The 22,422-nt window shown below is 38.2% G+C and overlaps 1 protein-coding gene across 1 annotated transcript; it reads left to right on the top strand.

Annotated features, from left to right (window-relative positions):
* The first annotated feature begins 2,756 nt into the window (after positions 1 to 2,756).
* On the top strand, positions 2,757 to 21,344 carry LCA5 (lebercilin LCA5). The gene is given in 12 exon segments (XM_038397741.2): positions 2,757 to 2,965; positions 3,808 to 4,186; positions 7,607 to 8,136; positions 10,237 to 10,374; positions 12,071 to 12,167; positions 13,939 to 14,087; positions 15,812 to 15,950; positions 17,391 to 17,841; positions 17,843 to 17,943; positions 17,946 to 18,022; positions 18,024 to 18,062; positions 18,065 to 21,344. Coding segments are annotated over 11 exon segments (2,052 nt in total). The 5' UTR covers positions 2,757 to 2,965; positions 3,808 to 3,987; the 3' UTR covers positions 18,197 to 21,344.
* The last annotated feature ends 1,078 nt before the right edge of the window (positions 21,345 to 22,422 follow it).

The raw sequence follows: 22,422 nt of genomic DNA, 5'->3' as shown, positions 1-22,422 counted from the left end.
GAAAGTAAATGAGGAAGTGTTATTTACTCCGTCTCATAACACAAGAACTAGGAGTTACCAAATGAAATCAATAACCAGCAGGTTTAAAACGAACAAAAGGAAGTATTTCTTCACACAACACACAGTCAACCTGTGGAACTCTTTGCCAGAAGATGTTGTGAAGGCCAAGACTATAATGGTTCAAAAAGGAACTAGATAAGTTCATGGAGGATAAATCCATCAATGGCTATTAGCCAGGATGGACAGGGATGTAAAACCATGCTCTGAAGTGTCCCTAGCCTCTGTTTGCCAGAAGCTGGGAATGGGTGACGGGGATGGATCACTTGATGATTGATTACCTGTTTCTTCATTCCTTCTGAAGCACCTGGCATTAGCCACTGTCGGAAGACAGGATACTGGGCTAGACGGACCATTGGTCTGAACCAATATGGCCGCTCTTATGTTAATACCTTGAAGCTGCATCTTTCTCATATTTCCTTACATTTTGCACAGTGAATAATTTATTATTTATATAAATTTCAAAATGTGTTACATTGGTTACAATAAGAAAAGGAGTACTTGTGGCACCTTAGAGACTAACAAATTTATTAGAGCATAAGCTTTCGTGAGCTACAGCTTCTGCATGAAGTGAGCTGTAGCTCACGAAAGCTTATGCTCTAATAAATTTGTTAGTCTCTAAGGTGCCACAAGTACTCCTTTTCTTTTTGCGAATACAGACTAACACGGCTGCTACTCTGAAATTGGTTACAATGTTGGTATTATTCAGGTTTCTGTTTCCTTTTAGTGATCGAGTATTAATTTTGGAAGCTCTGCATGTTTCATGTATTTTACTGTACTAAGATAGTTTTCTGGAGTGAGGCATCTGAGCAAAGATCTGTCTCTGCCTTTCTGAAGCAAGTTTAATTAATGCCTCTCTTTGAACAGTATGTAGTGATACCCTTCACATGAGGTTACTGTGTATAACACCTATATGCATAACATTCTATTATTTTCAAGTTCTTATACTACTCTCATCTTTGTGGCATCTTCCAGCAGTAAACTAAATGAGGTGAATAGCATCTGCCATATACACTTCCATCCACATTCCTCTCCCCAGAAGGAAGTCTGCATGAGTGGGTCTATTATTTAAAGCTGATGTGCTTTGTGCTGTCATTTGTGAAGCCATGATTTAAAAGGTGTGCTTTTAACTTGGATAGGTAAGTGGTGAGGTTTAAAATAGTTATTAGTTCCTTCAGGTGTGAGTGCTTCAGCCCTGGGCTAATGCCGGAGTGGGAATTATGTCAGCCTTGATTAAAGCCTTGATTAAAGCTACTATGCCAGAGTGGAGTTTACAGTGGCACTTGGCAGTCACAGTCCTAGAAGATGAGGCAATCTTTTAGGTACCTTGGGCCCATTTTCAAATTCAAAGTTCTTTCACAAACTCTAGTGTGTTGCTAGTCTTTTAGTTTTTTAAAACAGAAATTTCATATATTCATGAGAAGTACTAGTACAGCCAAAATCTTCTCAGAATGGGTTTCCACAGTACTGTACTTTTGGGGATTTTAACCTCATTGTCATTATCAATTTTTGATCTATGGGATTATATAATGTGCATCTTTTTGTTTTTAATTTTTTTTCCAAAATGGTATCTATTAACAAGGGACTATCTTGCACTCCAAAAATACTTTTCTTTTTCAGTTTCTCCTCTGTTATACATTGGTTGCACAGTCATTCCTTGCTGGATTACCATTTTGCTTTAATCTCTGGGTTTCCACCTCTAGTTTATGGTAATTGATTCTGTATTTGGTAAGTATCTCTTTACTTTTGTATGTTTCACAGCAAACGAAAGATTCAAATGCAACTGTTAAGGTTGTAGATGTGCTTTATCTGTTCTCTAACTTGTGTGTTGTTTTTAGATATCCATGTGACATTTTAAGTTTTGGAGGGAGTCACTTCGCAACAATGACCTGGAGATTAGTATCAGAGGTCTGGGAGTTATATGGGGAGGGAGGTGCTATGTTTTTAGTATTTTTGGCTCAGCTCCTCAGAGGTTTTTAGGTGCCTAAGTGGGAGTTACATACCTTTAAGGCACCAAAGTAAGAACCTGAGCATCTGAGCCATAGTGCTTTGGTGGTGAAGGGCTTATGCGACTTGGTGCAGGAAGCTGGACATCAAATAAGCTGGACATCAGATTGCAAAAAGAAAAGGAGGACTTGTGGCACCTTAGAGACTAACAAATTTATTACAGCATAAGCTTTCGTGAGCTACAGCTCACTTCATCGGCAGATTGTCTCTTAATATACGGGAAGACTAAAGACTCGGCATTGTGCGGGGCCTTTTATCCCAGAGGGAGCGGTCTGGCAGGCCGGGCTGGGGCTGATCACACCGGGTAGGTCTGCACAAAAGTTGTACTGGTGGATCCGCTCTGTCAGTCTGGCTTGTCCGCAGGGCAGCCCCACAGCGTTCCCGGGGGGAAGGGGCGCTGCCGTAGCCATGGGGCAGCGGGGGTCGCATTCCAGCCCCAGCCTCCCTGCCCCGGCACTGCGCCCCCCTCCTCCTCGCCTTTTCTTCTTCTTCTTCTTTTTCTTCCCCCGCCCATAGAGGCCAGAGTTCACACGTCGAAACTCTTGCATAAGAGCCAATCGGCAGCCCTCCCTGCGCAGCGCCCACCAACCCCCGGCCAATAGGAAGCCCCGAAGCCGCTCGCCCCGAAGCCAATCAGGAGCAGGGGCGGGCTATGCACTGTTGATTTGGCAGGACGGGCAATCAATGGGGGGGCTTCGTGTCCGATCGCCCGCCCCGCCCCGCCCATTCCCCGCCTCCGTCCTTGCCCCGTTGCCCTGGAACCCGTTGTAAATATCCCGAGGCGGGCGGCGGCCTCTTTAAGCGCAGCGCAGCCCGGGCCCGCCAACGGCCTGGGGCGGGGGACGGGGGGTCGGCTTGGGAAGGGATGCGGCGCGGCGCGGCGCGGAGCCGGCGGCACTAGGTACCGGGCGGGGGCTGGGCAGAGCCTCGTAGTGACCCGGCTGCACTGCAAGGGGCGGGGGGTTGGGATGGGGGAGGGGGGGGTCGGCGAATGAGGCGTGGGGGATGGGCAGGACTGGGAGTGGGAGTGGGGTGGAGGGAGTTAGGACGGGATGGGGCGTGAGGGGAGCGGGTGCGGGGAGGAGGTTTGAGGAGAGGGGGCTGGGAGCGGGGAGGGGGCTGGGTTTGGGAGAGAGGGAGGGAGGGGCTTGGGGGTCAGGGCCGCCGATTTTTCCACCAGCACCGTCGCTAGGGGGGATAACAGCCACTTCCTTGTGTTTCACGTCTGTCTGTCCCTTGCTGTGCCCAGAACTCTTCAGGCCTAGGTCGGCCTTTACTGGGCATCAGCTATTTCCAGAGGGTCTCCTCACTAGTTTTTGTGTCTGGCATTAGTCTTGCAGAGTGTTACTGTGGAAACCAAATACCCCCAAGCCTGTGATCCTCAACTCTGGGTCCACAGTTTAAGAATTCGGTCATCAGTATTGTGGTCCAGATATTACCTCTTGATCACTTTTTATAATGTCGAACGACATAATGCTTAAACCCGCCATTTCATTGTTTTGGGTGGAGGGGAAGGGTGTTTTTGTGTGCAATACCCAAAAAGGCTATTGAGCAATTCCCAGAGTGATACCTATTCCTGTTGACATAATGGACAAGGCTGATACACAAACATGTTTGGCATGAGACTGTGGGAATCCTGAATTATCTTGCCCTTTCTGGGGGGTTTTCTATGTGAAATCTAAAAGCTGAACCACTAAAATATTCTCAGTTTCTTTTCTTTTTTTTTTTTTTTAACTGTTGTAGAAAAATGCATTATGAATGATGCCCCTGATTGCGAAAATGAACGCCAAGAGCTCACGTTCTGAACGTGAGGATAAAAAGATTTGGAAAGGAGCCAACAGTTCTACCTATAGCTACTACTAAGGTCTTCCCTGTCAAAATGAACATTCTTTGAGAAAAATCTGAACAACTGTCATTTGAAAAATGGGAGAAAGAACAAGGAGCTTGGATTCTGCCCATGACAGAACATCCGATGGTGATAAAAATAGCAACTCCTACTATTCAGATGAAGATAATGCATCTCATGCTTCTGATCAATCACTTTCACTAAGCTCTCAGTCTACAAGCCATGGGAAAAAAGATCACAAAACACAGACATTGAGCAGCCTTGTGCATTACCAAGGTAAGTAGATCACAAAACATGGCACCCCGAAACAGTCTACAAGTATCAGCAGTATTTTAAACTTTGAGGGAAGAAAATATAAATTATTTTATGTTTGTTAAGTGGTCTGTAACTTTTATTTTGATAACTCAAATTAACCTGTGTCTATAAAATTCTGCTAAACTCAATTTTAGAATTATTTATTTTTTCTGACGAGATAAAAAGACAAGTGAATTCTGTCCTGGTCCCATCCTCTAATTGCAATAGAACTTCAGATCTGCTTATGTTTCCAAGGTTGTCATTGGATTTCTTGAAGTAAATCCTTGTTATACAGTGTATATATAATACTTAAATCCAGGGAAGAATATTTATAATTTCTTGGACAAAATGTCCCAAAGATCTTTGTTATGGATATATGTTTTACTAGACTTTCCATTGTAGTTATATGCAATGTGTTCTTTCTCAAAAGAAATATTTATATTTCCATCCTTGGAGCTTCAAAAATAAAGTGTTTTAACTGATTATTCTCCAAAGTTAAAATTCATTCCACTCCCATCTCCCTTACCAGCATACCCCCACCCCAATTCCCTGGTAAACTGCTTTGCTGACTGGGATTGTGGAGGTAATGGAACTTACTCCTCACCCAGCAAGAAGTGAGAAGAGGCTCCTCTGCGGCTCCTAAGGTGGATAATGACTGAACAGCCTCTATGCTGAGTTTTGGCTGCTTATACTAAGCCATTGCACACAACTTCCAGTTTAAGTTACACTATATCCTGTCTTTCTAAAAGATAGACTCTATCTCAGCCAGAAGTTATGAGTCTCACAGTTTCTTTGACCCTTCTGGTCTGCTCAAGGGGTGCCCTCAAGTCTCAGGACTCTAGCCTTCACATCTCTCTTGGCAGAGACGTGCATCCCTCTCCCTTCTGACTGGGGTTTTAGGCTGCAGCCCCCTGTACTTCATTGTGATTATTCCAGCAGGCCTGATTGGAATCCAGCACCTGTGCTTTGCTTTCTCTCAAAGGGGCTATGGACAGAGTATGCAAGTGGTTGCAAGTAATGGAACAACTCTTCCAAAGCAAAGTACTTTTATTTAAGGATAAAAGCAATGCAGAGAGAAAACCAAAAATGAAAGGTCTAAACACATACTTAAGCCTGCCTCAGTCATGTGCAGACCCTTGTAGGTTCCAGTCTCTCCAGCCTTTCAGCAAGGTTTGAACAAAGGTTCACACGTCTGTTGACTGGATCAAAATGAGGGTCTCCAATCCGTTCGCTCTTAGTCTTTCTACCCTACACTGTCTTTTGTTTTCTCAATTCTCCCTAGCTGTGGTGGTACTTTCAAGTTGTTTACTTGTCCCAGGATTTTTAGTTCCTTTTGCAGATAAGTTTTTATAAGGGTGATACAATAGTATCACAAAGATACAGATAACATTCATAAAGTCAATATAATAGTCCCCAAATATACTGCATGTGGTACAATATCTGTCACAATGGGCTCGCTGCAGGAATCACTTGGTGAAATTCTGTCGCCTTAGTTGTGCGTGAAGTCCAACTAGATCATGTTGAGGCTTCAAATCAATGAACTGCCCATGGATCATGGCCTCAAACCCTCTTTCTTTGTTGGCCTATTTGGCGCTGACATGGTGCTCAATTCAGCTGTACTAAGGAGTGTCAGGTTCCCCTTCCTGTTTGTATGTTAGCTTTACATGTAGGTCTCTGGGAAACAAAATTACCATGGTTTTGTTACAGGTTTCAGTATGTTGTGGAAGAAAGAGGGTGATTGTTGAGGTTTTGTGGCAAAAACTGAATGTATCTGTTGACATGAACGCATACATGTCAAATGACTTTCAGAAATGGCAGGATCACCACACTAACCTTTCGTGCCCAGATTTATACAGATGGTTAAAAGTGCAAAACCATATGTGAGACTTTGGAGTGCTTGATAAGGATTGGAAAATAAAATCTATATTGGTAAATTTATCTGAACCCATTAAATAGGTGGAAGCAAACGGTTTGCCCTATGGTATAATTATTAACCTTTCATAACCTTTCAACTAACCCTTTCATAGCTGAATGAATGTGCCAAATGCTCTCTAGATGAAAGGAAAACTGAGTATTGTATATGATCAAGCTATGGAAAACTGAGTATCAGAAATATTGTGTGTGTGTGTGTGTGTGTGTGTGTGTGTGTGTGTGTGTGTGTGTGTGTGTGTGTGTGTGTGAAATGCTTAGGAGAAAACTAAGAAAAGATTGAAAAGCTGCTGTTTTGCCATAGAATGCTGTCTGTAGAATAGAGGAGATACAGTAAGTGCCAAAAGGAAAATAGAGGAGATAGTGCTTGCTCCCTCTTAGCTAATACCTGATTTGTGTACTGTAGTGTGTTTCTGCTGAATACCAGTTTCATGATTCAGAAGCTGCAATGGCAGGTATAGGATGGCATCCAATATATTGCTTCTAAAGGTTATTCTGCATTAATTCAGTAATAACTGCATATGTTCAGTTCTCTAAATGACAGTTTTTCTGTGGGTTATTTGACTTCTGCGTTATGATTTGAGCTATGTAAAAAGTCCAAAGCTAAGCTTGTGTGTGTGTGTATAATACTACAATTAGTATATTTTTATATATTAAAATTATATATATATATATATATATATATATATATATATATATATATATATATATACCTACACTAATCCCAAATCACTTAAAAATTATCTGTATGTTCTATATATGAAACACACATACAAATAATATTTTAAATTAATTGGGATTAATATCTATTAAATCTAATAAATCTAATAAAATGGGGATGCTCCTTGGAAAATAACATGTGACAGAACTAAAATTTATCAGAGAAGAACAAATTATCATAGGGTTTAGAACTTTGTTTCTAACTGCAATGAACCCATTGTTGTCATAGTCTTTATAGCAAGTACAGTAGCAGGTTTCCAGAAATACTATATATGTACTTTTGAATGTATCTAATAAAATTGCAGCATACTTGCTACAAAACTAGCTGAAGCTCTGATGATTACCATTTTAAATGTGTACAGAGATACAGTATTTCTATTTAAAACACTTAAAATGTAATCTGAAATTAATGAACAAAAATATAACTACTACAGATGATTACTTCATAATTTCACTCTGATGGTTGCAAGCAGCATAATTGGTTTCAAAGTCAGAGTAAGAAGAAAATCAAAGTATATAGCAGCTTTGCAGTGTATCGTAAACATAAATCTCTATCTTGTAGCTATGAAAATGAGAATAAACATTTTTGTGTTTGATTTTTCTAAAGAAAACCACCATGATATAGGTATTGTAAAAAAAATCTCTCAGGAAAAAAGGGCTTTATTTCAAGGAAGATGCCTGCTTATATAGAAAAAAATAACAATGGGCCTTGCCTAGTTCCTTACGGTAAAATCCGCTTTTTTTTTTTTAAAGCCACTAAAAAACCAGTTTCCAAATATGCACCAGCCAAAAGAGGGAGAAGGTGGGGTTTTCGCTCCCAGAGCCTCAATAGCGATTCTCCTACAAAAGATATAGATCTTGTTACAAAAAGGGTTCTTTCTGCCAGGCTGCTAAAAATCAATGAGCTTCGGAATGAGCTAACTGAACTCCACATCAAACTAGATGAGCTGCAGAAAGAAAACAGGGCACTGAAGAGACTTCAGTACAGGCAGGAGAAAGCCTTAAATAAGTTTGAAGATACAGAAAATGAAATCTCTCAGCTCCTCGCGCGACATAACAATGAGATTAGAATTTTAAGGGAGCGCTTACGAAAATCTCAAGAGAGAGAACGCACAACTGAGAGAAGACTGAAAGATTCAGAGGATGAACTGTACAGGACAAAAAATTCTTTGCAAAAATTGAAAAAGCTTTCTGAAGATAAGCACTTAGCTGAACGAGATGAACTGGCAAAGAAGCTAGCCTCAGCAGAGAACAGACTGGATGAGAGTGAGAAAAGAATTAAGGTGAATAACTTTCCTGACTTCCCCCACCCACACTTTTTTAATTTAACAATTTAATTTAACAAATCAAGTAGGAATGCTTCTTTCCAGTATGAGTGTCCTACGTTAATTTGAATTATCCATTTTTACAGCGGTAGGGTGAATGGAGAATGGTTTCTATTGCAAATAAGTAACACTATGTAAATTGTTTGTACATGACTGCACAATCATTTTACAATGTGTGCAGTATACTGTATGTATGTGTTTATTAATAATGTTGGTTACTGGTATGTTTTATCTTATGTGCTTATATTATAGAGTTGGCATTTTTAAACTAGATGCTAATCAATTTAGCAATAACTTCCAGATAGGTATGCAGCTAATTTAATTTTTCATAATCTAGTTTATGATGCTTGACTAGGTAGCATGTATAAGAGGAGGATCCTCAGGGATTTTAGAGGATATTATGCTGAAGTTCTATAAAATACATTATGTTTTTTAAAACAAATTCTCTTAAAAACTAATATAACTCTGCATCCATGCAATGTTTGGTTATTCTGTATAGGCTGGCTGCTGAGTCAGCCTCAAAGAATTATCATAATTTTATTCAAAGTTATCTCGTGTTATAGATATATGTACAGTAGGTATTTATTTTGGGAATTTTGTGCATAATGTTTGCATTCTAGTCAGCAAAACTATATATCCATGGGAAAGAAAAAAAGCCCTTTTAAGTCAAAACTAATTTTATATTGGTCCTGTAACATAAGAGTAACTTAACTGTCTAGCAGTTATGTGTGGTGTTAGTTTTTGTCTGGTATTTATACTCATATTTGACTATGTTATGATGGAGTTAAGATTGAGTGCCTATGTAGGAAATTTAAGGTAAAAAAATTAGAGATGGTATAATTATTAAAAAAAAAAAAATCCCAAGCATTATAAACCTAGGAAATTCAAGACTTAGGTTAAATTAAGTGAAATCCAAATATGTCAAGGTATGGAAATGTAGAGTTGGGAAACCCAAACAACATTAGTTCTGTACTGTAATGTTACCATACTGTAACCAGATATTTTCCAGTTCTGGGCAATACATTTCAGGAAAGATATGGACAAAATGGAGAAAGTCCAGAGATAAAAGATCAATAAAAATGATTAAACTTGACCTCTGATGGAAGATTGAAAAAACTGGGGGAGGAGAAGACCGAGGGGGGACATAAGTTTTCAAGTACAGAAAAGGTTTTTTACAAGGAAAAGGGAGAAAAAATTGTTCTTGTTAACCTCTGAGAATAGGACAAGAAGCAACAGGCTTAAATTGCAGCAAGGGAGGTTTAAGTTGGACTTTAGGAAAAGTTCCTGTCAGGATAGTTAGGCAATTCATTCCAGTGCGTAGGGAGGTTGTGGAATCTCCATCATTGGAGGTTTTTAAGAGCAGGTTAGACAAACACCTGTCAGGGATAGTCTACTAATACTTAGTCCTGCCTTGAGTGCAAGGGACTGGACAAGATGACCTCTCGAGGTCCCTTCCAGTCCTACGATTCTATGGTTTAAGGCATTTTAGCACTTGTGATTCCAGGTAAGATAAAAGTGATTTTTTTCTTTAAAGGCACTCTGGATATTTTTCTGCTTCCTCACAGTGTCATTATATGCTGTTCACGTTAAACAGCTATCACAAGGACAGGGTTCCCCAAAATTAAACCTGCACAAAAAATGGTTAAAGGAAGGTTGGGAAAATATTGTGAGGATGTCTTCTCCTCCTTATTCTTATCCCAGTTTTTCATGGATTTTTTTTTATTTCTAATATGCCAGTTTGAGAGCCCTAATTTGGGTCACATGGCCTCTGTGCCAATAGCATACAGAATCCGGGAGGTATTGTGAATGCCCAGTGCCTCCTCAGAATTATCTCCCTGTATGTGGGTGAGGTGAGGTTGGGCACCAACCAAACCTGGTGTGGCTGTCCCCTCTGATTAACTTCTGGATTTGATCAAGTTGCTGTGGACACAAAGTCAAATGGCCTCTGTACCATATTAGAGGCAGAGTCAGGTTGACCCTCAAATAGTATTTTTATATTTTTTGTTTGTTTTTAAAAATTGCTGTTTTTTAAACATTCTATTATCATATGAACTGCAGGATTTGGCAAAAAACCTTGAGCTCAATAACAGCAGTTTCCAGCGACAGTTGCAATCTGAGAAAAAAAAGGTACATGAGGCCCAAGAAGAAAATAAAGCTCTCCAAGAAGAGCTTCAACAACTAAATCAAAAGCTAAAGGTAAAAATCATGTACTGTAATATTAAACTCCAGCCACTTGAAGGCATTTTTAGCTGTGGGAGTACTTTATTATTGAAATATTTCAAGTTTACTTTAATCATTCCTTGCAAAAGTAACTTCATTTTTCTGCATATGAGTTCACTCTCTCTTTTTAAATTTAATCTTCTAAGTTCTGATTCTTGAATACCTGTATGAAAGGGAATGAGTTAATGTCAGTCATCGTTATTTATTATTTGCATTAGGTAGGAAAAGGATAGATTGAGTAATTGCACATGCATGCTGGCAATTGGCATGCATTTTTACTTTATCTGTACAAGCAATTACTTGCTTGTTTTAGGTGTACAGGTTCTAAAATTAGGCTATCAGAACCATTGTTTTAAAAATCATAATGCACAGTATTATTTAGTACTAACTTAGTCAGTACTTCCTGAAAGAGAAGCTGTCAGTTCAGATTTGGATCAAAATATAGATTGTGTAAAAAGGTTTCACGAAACCTATGGTTGATAGAAATGTTTCCATGACTTTTAGTTCCACTGGAAGAAGTTGTTTTTAAACAGCTAAACACCTTGGGGGATATAAAAGTGAAACTGATTTAAGTAATGTTAACTGCCCAATCTGAGAGAAATTAAAAGTAACTGGCATGTGCTGTGAAAAGTAAATAGGGTTTTTAAAACTTTCATTTTCAGTAATCAAAGTGTTAACAGTAAAGTTAAATAAACTTGCTAGTTTCAAATAAATGGGTCTTAAGTTGACAGTATTCCTTTAAAGAAGACTACGATACGTTGAAAAATACATTCATGATCAGAAGAATCCCAGCACTATTTATTAACTAACATTCAGTATTCCTGGTTAGGCAACATTCATTTCTATGTTCTTTTTAGTAAGAGCCATGTGAGAGGAATATATCCCTGTATTGTATATAGCTCAAGGCAAAAAAAAAATGGAATTTTTCTCACAACAGGATCAATTTTAATCTCTGCATTGCTCCAAAGATATTCTTTATGGCTCCAATTCAGCAAGATATTTAAGCACTGAAGTCAAAGGGACTACTCATATACTTACTTACATAAGCATGTACTAACTACCTTGTGGAAACAGGGCCTGTATCCCCAGGGCTGACCATCATAAAAATTATGGTACTTGAATTTTCCATGTTCTCAGCTGTGTTCTCTTTCTGAACAATACACCCAGGGCCAATTCTGACAATGCTGCCAAAGCTGTAATATAGCGGATCTTGCTTGTCAGAGTTACTGCCCAGTCCACTAGCTGGTAGTAATGCTAATGTGATTTTTTTTTATACTTAGTATAATACAGAAAATTAACATGGTACACACGTACATCTGCAATTTAGATTTCTAAAATTTTAAGCACCTTTGTATGAAAATTTTGGCCTTCAGTTTTATCTTAGTTCAAAGATATAATACTAAATGTTAGAGACTATTTTGGCAATCAACTGATTTTTGAGAGGGGAGGAAACCATATACTAGAAATGTGATATTAAGAATTTGAACGTTCTCTGTAAACGTGCTGAATAATCAAGGACCTTATTCAATGAAGAATGAACAAAATATATATAATTTTCCTTTAAACTACACAGTTGCTTAGCCTTGCCACAATTTATTTTAATGGCTGTTAAATATAAGTTGATGTAACTTTATTAATTTAACTTTGCTGTCTCTACCTCATTCATTATCAGGAAAAAGAGAGAGAACTTGTTGCAAAAAATATATATGCTAACCGTATGTTGAAGCCATCACCTAAAAAAGACACAGATGTTACACAAAGGAAAAAAGGTAATTTAAAAAGAGGATATAAACAGAAAAGCTACCACCAAATAGACTCTATTGTTTTTCAGTGTTCAAGCCATTAAGTGTTTGTTTCATTTTGACCCTTCCAGGTCCTGTCCCAGGCTGTGGAATTCTTCACTCTCTGTAAAACACAGCAGTCAAAACAAAAATTACAATGCATGTCATTAGTTATTTGACTGTCCCCTAATAATAGTACAATGAAGCCACCATACCCCCAACAAAACCACTAGGGCTGTCCGCTCTCAATTCAGCAATTTACGTAATCCCAAATGTTCATGGAGGGGGGGAAGGGAAAGGGCTTTGTTTAGAAATAGTTTGCTATTAAATCACATCTAGTAATCAAGCAGGTAGCTTGATTATAATTAGACCCACTGGAAATATGCACCATTGTCATTCCACATCACTGTGTGGATTTAGGGGTTTCTCTGAATTTTTGCTAACTCCAGTTAATAGAGCAGAATTTAAGTATGCATTGAAAAAAGAATTACATCCATCTGACTGAAGATAATTTTTCAAATGCAAACCAGTGTACTGATATCTTCCTGAACCTGCAGGCAGACTGAAACCTTGTTTTACTTGTGTATATAGGGCCAGATCCACTCGCACTGAATTAGTAAGATTACTCACCAGGAGTAAGGCAAACAGTGTTTTCTGTAGCATTTTAAGCAGGTTTTGATGTCTATACTTTAAACCGTTTCATGGGTGATCCCTTTAATGGAAATATCCTGCTATTATGCATCATCCAGTGTACTTAGGTTAATTTGAAAGGCCATTCACAGAGACAAGGTTGCAAGTCAAAAAAAATGCAAGCAATAGACTATCCTATAATATTAAAGTTGGTCTTTTTGTTTCTTTAAAAGGAGCATCTGTGAGGGAAGGGAAATAGACAAAATCTAGACCACTGGCAGATTGTGGGGAAAAGGTATCCAAGGGGGATTTTTTTAAAGACCCCTTCAGTAGATTTAAATAACATATTATTTGGGGACTCTTAGAAATATCTGCAGAATTTTCCAAACACTTCCCCAGAATCTTGGGAAAGTTCCTTAGAGTTTGGCAGTATTTCCCACAGGTTCCCGTTGGCCCTAATTATGAGGTACTTTGACTTTAAGATACTTTCAGAAACATGTAACGCTTTGTTTTGTGTGGATTTATTTTTTGTCCTTTCAAATAATTGTTTTTGCTCCAAAATTTCATCAAAATGGACATAGATTTTTTTTTCTTTTTTTCTTAAGTAGAGATCAGCCACACTAAAAAAACAAAAAAAACCTGCTGATCTTCACTAGATCAGGATGCTTTTATGTATTCTTCTAAGTTATAGGAATACTATTAGCTCCTAGGTATAAATTCATGAGATGCAAAGATGACAATTTAAAAAAAAATTGGGTTCTTTTTTATTTGGGAATATTTTGAATTACCAAAAAATTAAAATGTGACTTGCTTTGGGTTTAGCTGATCGCCATATTTGGGGTCGGGAAGGAATTTTCCTCCAGGGCAGATTGGAAGAGGCCCTGGAGGTTTTTCGCCTTCCTCTGTAGCGTGGGGCATAGGTCACTTGAGGGAGGATTCTCTGCTCCTTGACGTCTTTAAACCACAATTTGAGGACTTCAATAGCTCAGACATAGCTGAGGTTTTTCGTAGAAGTGGGTGGGTGAGATTCTGTGGCCTGCGTTGTGCAGGAGGTCGGACTAGATGATCAGAATGGTCCCTTCTGACCTTAGTATCTATGAATCTTTGTTTTTGTATATATTCATTACAGCCACCAGCCAGAATACTAAAAAAGGATTCCAGACTACAAAAGGAGTACAGACTAGTGGGTACTTCTCACCAATACAATTTCCTCCACCACCAGAGTTTGTTTCTGTTTATGTAACAGATCAGAAAGAAGAGGAGACACTTCTCAGAACGGTGAGTTATTTTATAGTTCCAAATAATCCAGCTAAGAAGCTACATTTCCTAAGGTCTAATTTATATTTTAGGAAAGACATCCTCATATCTTAGGAAAATGATTAGGCACTCAGACCTAATTACAGTTTTACATGATCCTGTTTAAATTTCATGTTCCTCTGAATCCTGTTGACTATCATTAACTTGCTCTGCTTCTAATTACCTATTATCATTTCACTGTAATCCCTACTGACTTGACATTTTGGTTTTTTTTTCTTCTCTATTTCTAGTCTAGATATTTGAGTAGTCTCTTGTTCTCAGTATTTTTGCTGAGCCTTAATTATGGTTTACTTTTTACTTCCAGCCTTTTTCTGCAATCATGGATTTTAGTGCTTTGTCCCATTGCACTAGTATCCAAATCCTGCTCCCCTATGTAAAGCATGAAATATATTTCTGTTATCTTTATCCCAATGTTTTTTGCTGTTAACATCTTAATTATAAAATAGTATCTCACTGATTTTTAATACTTTTGATCCATAAGGACAAAATTAAAGTGAAGTGTAAGGTGATGTTAGTTCACCTCCATAGATCTACTTGCACTCACTGTACAAATGTTTAAAGGGTATGAGAATTTTAACTTATGCACTGAGGAGCTGCAAGAAGGTGTACATTTAGTAAGGTAGAGACTACCAAGTGTGCTGTAAATTCCGTAGCTGTAGAATCATGGAATACATCAGACTTCGCTTAAAAGTGAAATATCCACAAGAATCTCCGGTTTCTTTCCGTCCCCACATTTATAATATTTTCTTTCAATTGTGGAAAACTAAGCTTAAAGAAAAGTGTAACTTTTAGCTTAGGAAGCATTGAGATTCATGGTCATTCTGATCTCTGCCAGAAGGAAATTCCATGTTTGGAAAGCCTTGTTTCCTCATTCACAGGTTTTTATCCTTGTAGTTGACCATTCTGTTAGTTCAGAAGAAAGTAATGATTTAGGAAGTCATGATGTCAGAGAGAGAGAAGTGGTTCCCTAAAGTTGCTTGGATCAATTTCAAGGAGGAGTTTTGATTACCAGGACTGAAATCTTGAATATGTCTCTCTGTACAGCTGGGAATCAATTCAGCAGGTAGAGCATTAGGGTGGTGCTCTTGGTAGGCCTGTGTTGCTGCTTTCTGTAGCAGCTGAAGCTTTTTCAGGGTTAGCAGTTTGATTCCTAGGTCTTCAGTTCTAAAATCTTCTCCATTATCTATAAACTTTGGTGCATGAGTCCTTTAAAATGTAGTAGATTTGGATGATCTGCCTTGGCCAGGGGTCGGCAACCTTTGGCACAAGGCCCATCAGGATAATCGGTAAGCAGGCTGTGAGACATTGTTTGCATTGACCATCTGTAGGCACAGCCCCCGCAGCTCCCAGTGGCCATGGTTTGCCATTCCTGGCCAATGGACCAGGACTTCATTGTGCAAGGCGCTATACAATACAGAACAAATACATTTTAGTATGAAGCATTACAGGATGCAGTTTTTATTGAAGACGCCATACAAAATCAAGTTGATGGTTTGCAAGTACTTACGACCATGTTAGGTCTGATAACAGTTTTAGGGCCATTTCCCCAGCTGAGGTAAACTGGAGTGGCTTCACTGAAGTCCTTAATATCATTCCGATTTGGAAGAATTTTTGTGTTTAACAATAAACAAAAAAAGCTCTTGCAGAAATTTTCTATCACGCTTTCTTTTATCAATTTATGTCAGGAACAGGAAACTCAGAAAAAAGAATGGAAAGAACAAGCAGAGCATCTAAGGCAAGAACGGAACAGGGAGATGGAGGAGAAATTGAAACATGACCAAGAACTGCAGGCTTTAGAGGAGAAAGCCCAGAAACTATGTGATGGTAAGAAAACTGTGGCTACTGCCAAGATGGAAAATCTAGACAAAATAAAATACCAATCAAATGAGGCTTATAACGCTTCTCTTGAAAACAACAAATTGATTCTGGAAAAGGAAAACCTCTAAAAAGGATAAATGGTTTAATGTGAACAAGGTCAAAACAGAAAATTTTAAGGGATACAAAGTAACCTCCTTCCTGTGCCCTGCTGTTGCTGCCTCAAGACAAGCCAAATACCAACTGTGGAGAACCACAGCTGAAAAAAATATCCATGAAAAAAAGTCAGTGGACAGTTTGCACCAACTCAGAATCTGCCCCCCTGGTGTCTTGGGGTAAAATAGTCCTAATAACACACACATCCATCTTACTATAAAAATAAGATTTTTTTCCCCAGCATTCCTCACTCAAATTCAGCTGCCTACTTCTTCATAGTGGAGATGTTATGCCATATGTAGATGAAAAATATCAACTGTTGCATTTTGTTTTCATAAGCTTGGTATAAAGTGCAGTACAAGTACAAATTGTTGTCAGTGCTGTCACCACCAAAGTCCATGTCCCAACTCTTCAGAGAGGATTCCTGATCGGCAGGATCCATTCTGTACATGTGTGTCAGGTTGTTCTTGTTCAAATCTGAACCTACCTTAAAACTTTATATTCAGACAGGAAAATTCTTTTTTGGATCGGTAAATATTCAGAAAACCGCCTTTGTGTGCATGCAACTTTGTGTGTTCAATCACTTGGCCACAAACTCTTAAATCCATTGTGCATGCAATTCATATGTGGAAGGACCTGATTTTCGCCCCCTTACACCTCATGTAGCCATTTGTACCTGTGAAAAGTGGTGTGTCCTGTTTTTGCAAATAATCATTTATATTCAGTTGATGGTGCACAGAAAGCTTGTGCAGAGGTATTTTCAACACACACTATGGCCTGCAGACACCCAAGTAAGGAAGAGGTAATATTTTAAATTGCTCCCTACTGTAGAAAAACAAACCATTGAAAATTATTACTCATTTTGTATTTTGTTGTCCTGTTGGCTTTGCAGTAGCAGTTCACAAAATAAGTATATTCCAAAGTTGTCTTGAAGTCAGTGATGTTGACAGAGAAATATAAAGCACTCTGTCAGAGTTATTAAAATCAATGATGCTATATTCATCTCTGTTCAAATACAGGGCAAGGATAAAATCAGTAGAATATGAAACTACTATAAGAGATGAATAATGCAACTACACTACAAAATGGCTGTGTTGTTTTAAGTTAGGGTAGAAGATTTAGCCTGTGTCTAATTGTAAATATGTTTATGAAAAATGACTTCTTTAAAAAATAAACCAGTGCTAGTTGTAAGAATTTTAAAAGTTTTGTTTTTGTATATGATCTAAAAAAAAAAATAAAAATTGCTTTAAATATCAGAAAATGTCAAATAACTTTTAAAAAATTTCCATGCAGAGTGGAAAAAAGAAGAATTTGACAGAAGGAAAAAAGAAAATAACTTTTTCTGGGCTAAAGAAGAAGAAAGAATAATTGAGTCAGAAATATATAAAACTGAAAATGAGACATCCAACACTGAAAAACTAGAAGAAGACCGACAAAAAAAAGAGTTGCTGCTGGCTAAAATATCTAAAATTGACAGAGAAACTCAAAACGCTATTAGTATGAAACTTGCTTCGCAAGCACGCCTCACAGATACAACATCAAAATCTGACTCCCTAGAGAAAAATGAGAAAACTTACCAGTTCTTAGAGACAACAGAGAAATTGTTTAATGGATTTCCAGTATATGACAGCCAGGATGTTGTTACAAAAGCAGAGGGACAGAAGCGGCAAAATTTTAGAACTACAGATTCAAGTAATGATTTGACATTTGGTAGTTACGTACCTCCTTTGGGAAAGGATCCGGGAAGCCAAGTGGCTTAATCAAAAAAGTATTGTCTTAGAAGAAAATACTAAAGAAAATACAGATTTCAATACTAAGAAAGAGAAAAAGTCTAATTTAATGGAGCAACTTTTGGAACTAGTGCCAACACCGTCCTTCCATCTAAAAGCAGTGACTCAAGTCCTTTGGAAGCTGACTGTGATTCCGGGCAGTGCTCTTGCTCCGGGCAAAAGCAATAAAGTTAAGATGATGATGATTTTTTTTTCAGTGAAGGAAGAAATTTTAAGCCAAATAGGCACCATTTACAGCACACAACAAGCAGGCCAGCAATTAAGGCTGTTAATTCTTTCGAAGATGAAATTGATGAAGTAATCCTGTGATGACCACCTTTTTATATAACTTGTGTGTGTAAATACTATCCAAATATTTTAATACAGTATTTATTATATACAGATTTGAAAAGTTTCAGATATTAAAAAGCCTTATGAAGGGATGATTTCAATCGATAATATATTGTATAGAGGAAATATATACTGCACATTCAGATATACCAATCTGGCCTACTCTAACCAGTCTGGTTCCTTGTGCAGTTAGTTTTTTTTAATGTGTCTTTCCAAATACAGACCATGAAGATAAAGAGTTGCGGTGATTATTTTTTACATACCACAGCCAATAATCTTGAGGGAATTTCCTGACAGATTCCAATATAATGAAACTGAGTTTGGGTATTTGGTCACTTCTTCATTCAGGACGTGATACTATTTCTACCCTACTCATATTCTAGTCTACTCTCTGTATGTGCATTTGCCACTATCAAATCTGTGCAACTGCCAGGGAAAATTGGTGGTATTCCAAAAGGCCACTATTAATGCTCTTCCATGGATTTGGATGGGAGGGAAAATAGTTGGGGAACACTTATACCTGCTTTTCTAGAGCCAAACATGACCTGCATCACTTTTCTCACGAGTCTCTGCCTGTGGCAGTGGAAAGGTCCCATGATACTTTCCACACTCTTGTCTCCTGCCAGGGTGTGCAATGCCATTATTCCACTGGGCTGTTCAAACACTTCAAAATAGATTCAGTTCAGTTAATGCAGTGGTCCTATATATAGCTGCTGCATTTTGTTTGCTTGTTTGCTTTCCCCAATTGGACTAAAAATAATAGAGATAATGAGGGGAAGCGGGATAATTCAGCCTACAGTTTGGAAGGCCAAGAGTCATAGCCACATCAACCTTTTTGTTGTAAGCTAGCTTTGCATGGCATATCTAAATACTGTTCTGGGAAAATCTATGCCATAGCCAAATTACTCTTATTGAAGTGGGTTTGAAGTCCCCACTGAAAATAAAACATATGAACTGCTGAGAATTTAGGTAATGAGTTAGGAGAAAGTTAATAAATCCAGTATATTTTAAAATAATTTCCAGAAATATTGCAAAATCTGACTATCTCCAAGTCATACAAACATTTTTTAAAATTGAGATAACTGTGCATTGTTAAATATGACCTACCAAAATATTTGTGTGAGATGGCAGAAAGTTATTGAAACCTCAGATTCTATAAATCCATGTTATCAGTTGACTGATTTCAGAATCTGAGAAGGTGCTCTGATATATTGGGACAAATGTGCTATAAATGAGATCCTGAATGCTTTAAATATAGAAGATTCTTATAATTTGGAGTTGTTGCTCGTTCTCCCTTTACAGAAACATGTTGTCTACTGCCTATTAGAGAACTGATGCTGCAGAAACCCATAGAAGTTCTCAGTTAGCCCATTGCCTCTCCCTCTTTCCTTCCTAATTAAATCATTACAGTTGGGTTTACAATGTGATTTAGCCTTGTGTTGTATGTACTAGTACAGTGTATACTTGTTTTATCTTCCAGGCCAGACCCCTGCTGTAGATCTCGTTTCCATGTAAAAAAGAATTCATAATTGGAAGGAAATAATTTCTTGAAAATTATAAATGTTCAGAACTGCTAATGGGGCACCTTGTGAGTTTGCATACTTGGCTTTGTGTTTTTTCTTAAATTTTTTTCAACTCTAGTAATGGACTCCAGAGTGTGATGCATAAAGCATAGTACTGTACTGTTCACACATACTTTATTTAATGTAAAATAATAGAAATATAAGCACAGGAATTGGCTAATGGTTCAGTGTGCTGTTATGTGAGAGCCTGCATTCGGGAGCAACCACCGGATTCCCACGTCAGCCAGCTGACATAAGAAAATGGTGTGGAATATGGTGCTTTATCTGAAGGTAGCTAATAGTGTGTTACCCTTGATTTGGAGTTCCTCCCTTTGGCTATTGACATCTGCTCTCTGTGATGCATTCAGAGTGCCTCCTTGTGATGTTAGGGAAAGGCACATGTAATTTCATCTTTATGAAAAGGAACATGTTGTGCGGGGAATGATAGGTGGTCACTTAGAATAAAGGAATAGGTGAAAAGAGAATATAAAAGGCACTCATGCTATAGTGAGTCACAGAAGACTCTATATAGAAAACAAGTATCTCAGGATCAGCAGCTTTTTCCACATCTTAACAGAATTTCTTGTCATTTAAGAAGTTGTTTGGTCCCAGATATATCAGGCTAAAATAGATCTCAAATTGTGTCTGATTTGTGCTCAGCATAGCTGATGAGAGAGGGACGCAAAGGTGACTTTAAGCCACCTTTATGCTTCTCTCATCCTCTTGGCAGCCAGGGACTAGTCTGGCTGCAGAGCTACTCTAAATTTAGCTAGTTTTGTAAGAACCCCAAGGGACTGTTACGTTGCCCGGAGATCACAGGAGCACAGTGTGCTCTGGTCATCCTGTCTCTCTGAACCATGCTCCTGGTACGCCCCCTTTCCAAGGTGAGTCAGGAGGGTGTGTCGGAGAGTCAGCTATGCTGTCTCAACACCAGGCCAGCATTCTTCATGCCAGTGAAACTCTGATCAGCCCATTTAGAATAACTTCACACCCCTTTTTTCAATACTGCAGCAACAGAAAGTGCTGTAACATGGGCCAGAATCTGGCCTGTCATCTCCAGTTGTGCATACATAAGGCTGTTGATTTATAATCTTCAGTTCCAGCTGCCATACGTAATTTTGGAGAGAACAACATTTTTTCATGAATGTCTCCAACCAAACACTTACAAAAGGTCATGATAGATTTTGAGCACATCTGCCAGTGTCTTGTGGCACGCTCAGAGGACTGAGGGAGAGGGCCAGGCTCAGATGCCTGGACCCTCCTACCATGAAAAAGCAGCTTTTAACATTTTTAGTGCAAGAATAAATAATTAGTATGTGTTCATTTAATACAAAGCAAAGAGAATTTTATAATTGAGATGTTAAATTAACATGCCATAGAGACAATCATTTTTAATGTTTATAAAGAGATGCTTTAGTACTGTTCGCATATGTATTAATTCCAGTTATATTTATTATGTAACATCAGTTGCTTTTGTAACTTCTGATTAATTTTCTGTATAAAAATTCCAATCACAACAATGTTGATTTTTAACAAAATGGTTTTTATTAAAGAATTTGAGTAAAGATTTTGTATGGCGATCGTCTTTAGCAAAGTAGTTTTCTTGACTTGTGATTTTCTTGAATCCTTTTGCTGATTTTCTTTGTAGCAAAATTACCGGTCGTGCTTATTTACTGCATAATGTGTGTGTTTTTCAAATCTAAAGCACACACTTTACCAAATGAAACACAAAGCTAAGTAACATATACCAGAAAACAAACTAAAGGTCAAAACTTACATTGAAATCCAGGGAAAGATTCCCATTATTTCAGTGAGTTTTGGATCAGGACCTATATGAACAATTCTCTGTGCAGGGTAGCTTTTCTGAAAACAGAAGCTGGTATTGAATTATGAAATCACTATTATTTTTATTTCCCATTCAGAAAGTAATTACTCACAGAGGTTGACCATGCTTGATTTTCTTCTCGCTAACCAACTACCTTAGGCCCAAATCTGCTCCATTGACTTTAATGGTGCAAGATCAGAATGTCAGGAAAATTCTAACTGGCTGATAGAGGAAGTCGTTTCTCCTCCTGAATAACATTCTGTTGTGGTGTGTGAATTGGAATCTTGTCAGGTCTTATGAGAGCTGGTTCTTCTCAATACTTGAATGGGAGTTGCAAGAAATGGCATTAGAGAGTGAATAGAAGTATTTCTTACTCTAATGGTGTACTGACGGTATCTGCATGCTGTTAGAAGGCACTGTGCTGCAGATGTTTGTTTGCAAACTAAGACCTAAAACAATGATGTAACTGCTGTGATCATTAAGAGCATATGGAACTTTTTGCTATTCCTTGGCCAATTCTAAATCTGTAATTATATGCTGCTGAACTGAATTTTCCTGTCATTTCAGTGGACATCTGTGTTCCTTTTCATGTTGGAGATCACTTGCTTAAGATTGTGAACCTTTCATACATTTCCCTTCTTTTTTCTGATGCAAAACTGGTGCTTAATTATATGAAAAGTATTTTACATCGGCTTGAAGAAGATGAAAATACTGTACCCAGTACATTAGGTGAGTCGCTTAATAACATTTCCCTTCCTCCTGCCCACCTTGGATCTACAGTTCTTTCTCTTTCCATGCTACACCTTCCAATTTTAGTT

Source organism: Dermochelys coriacea, chromosome 3, assembly GCF_009764565.3.
Source record: "Dermochelys coriacea isolate rDerCor1 chromosome 3, rDerCor1.pri.v4, whole genome shotgun sequence".
Lineage (NCBI taxonomy): Eukaryota > Metazoa > Chordata > Testudines > Dermochelyidae > Dermochelys > Dermochelys coriacea.
This window is presented reverse-complemented; position numbering and strand designations above follow the sequence as displayed.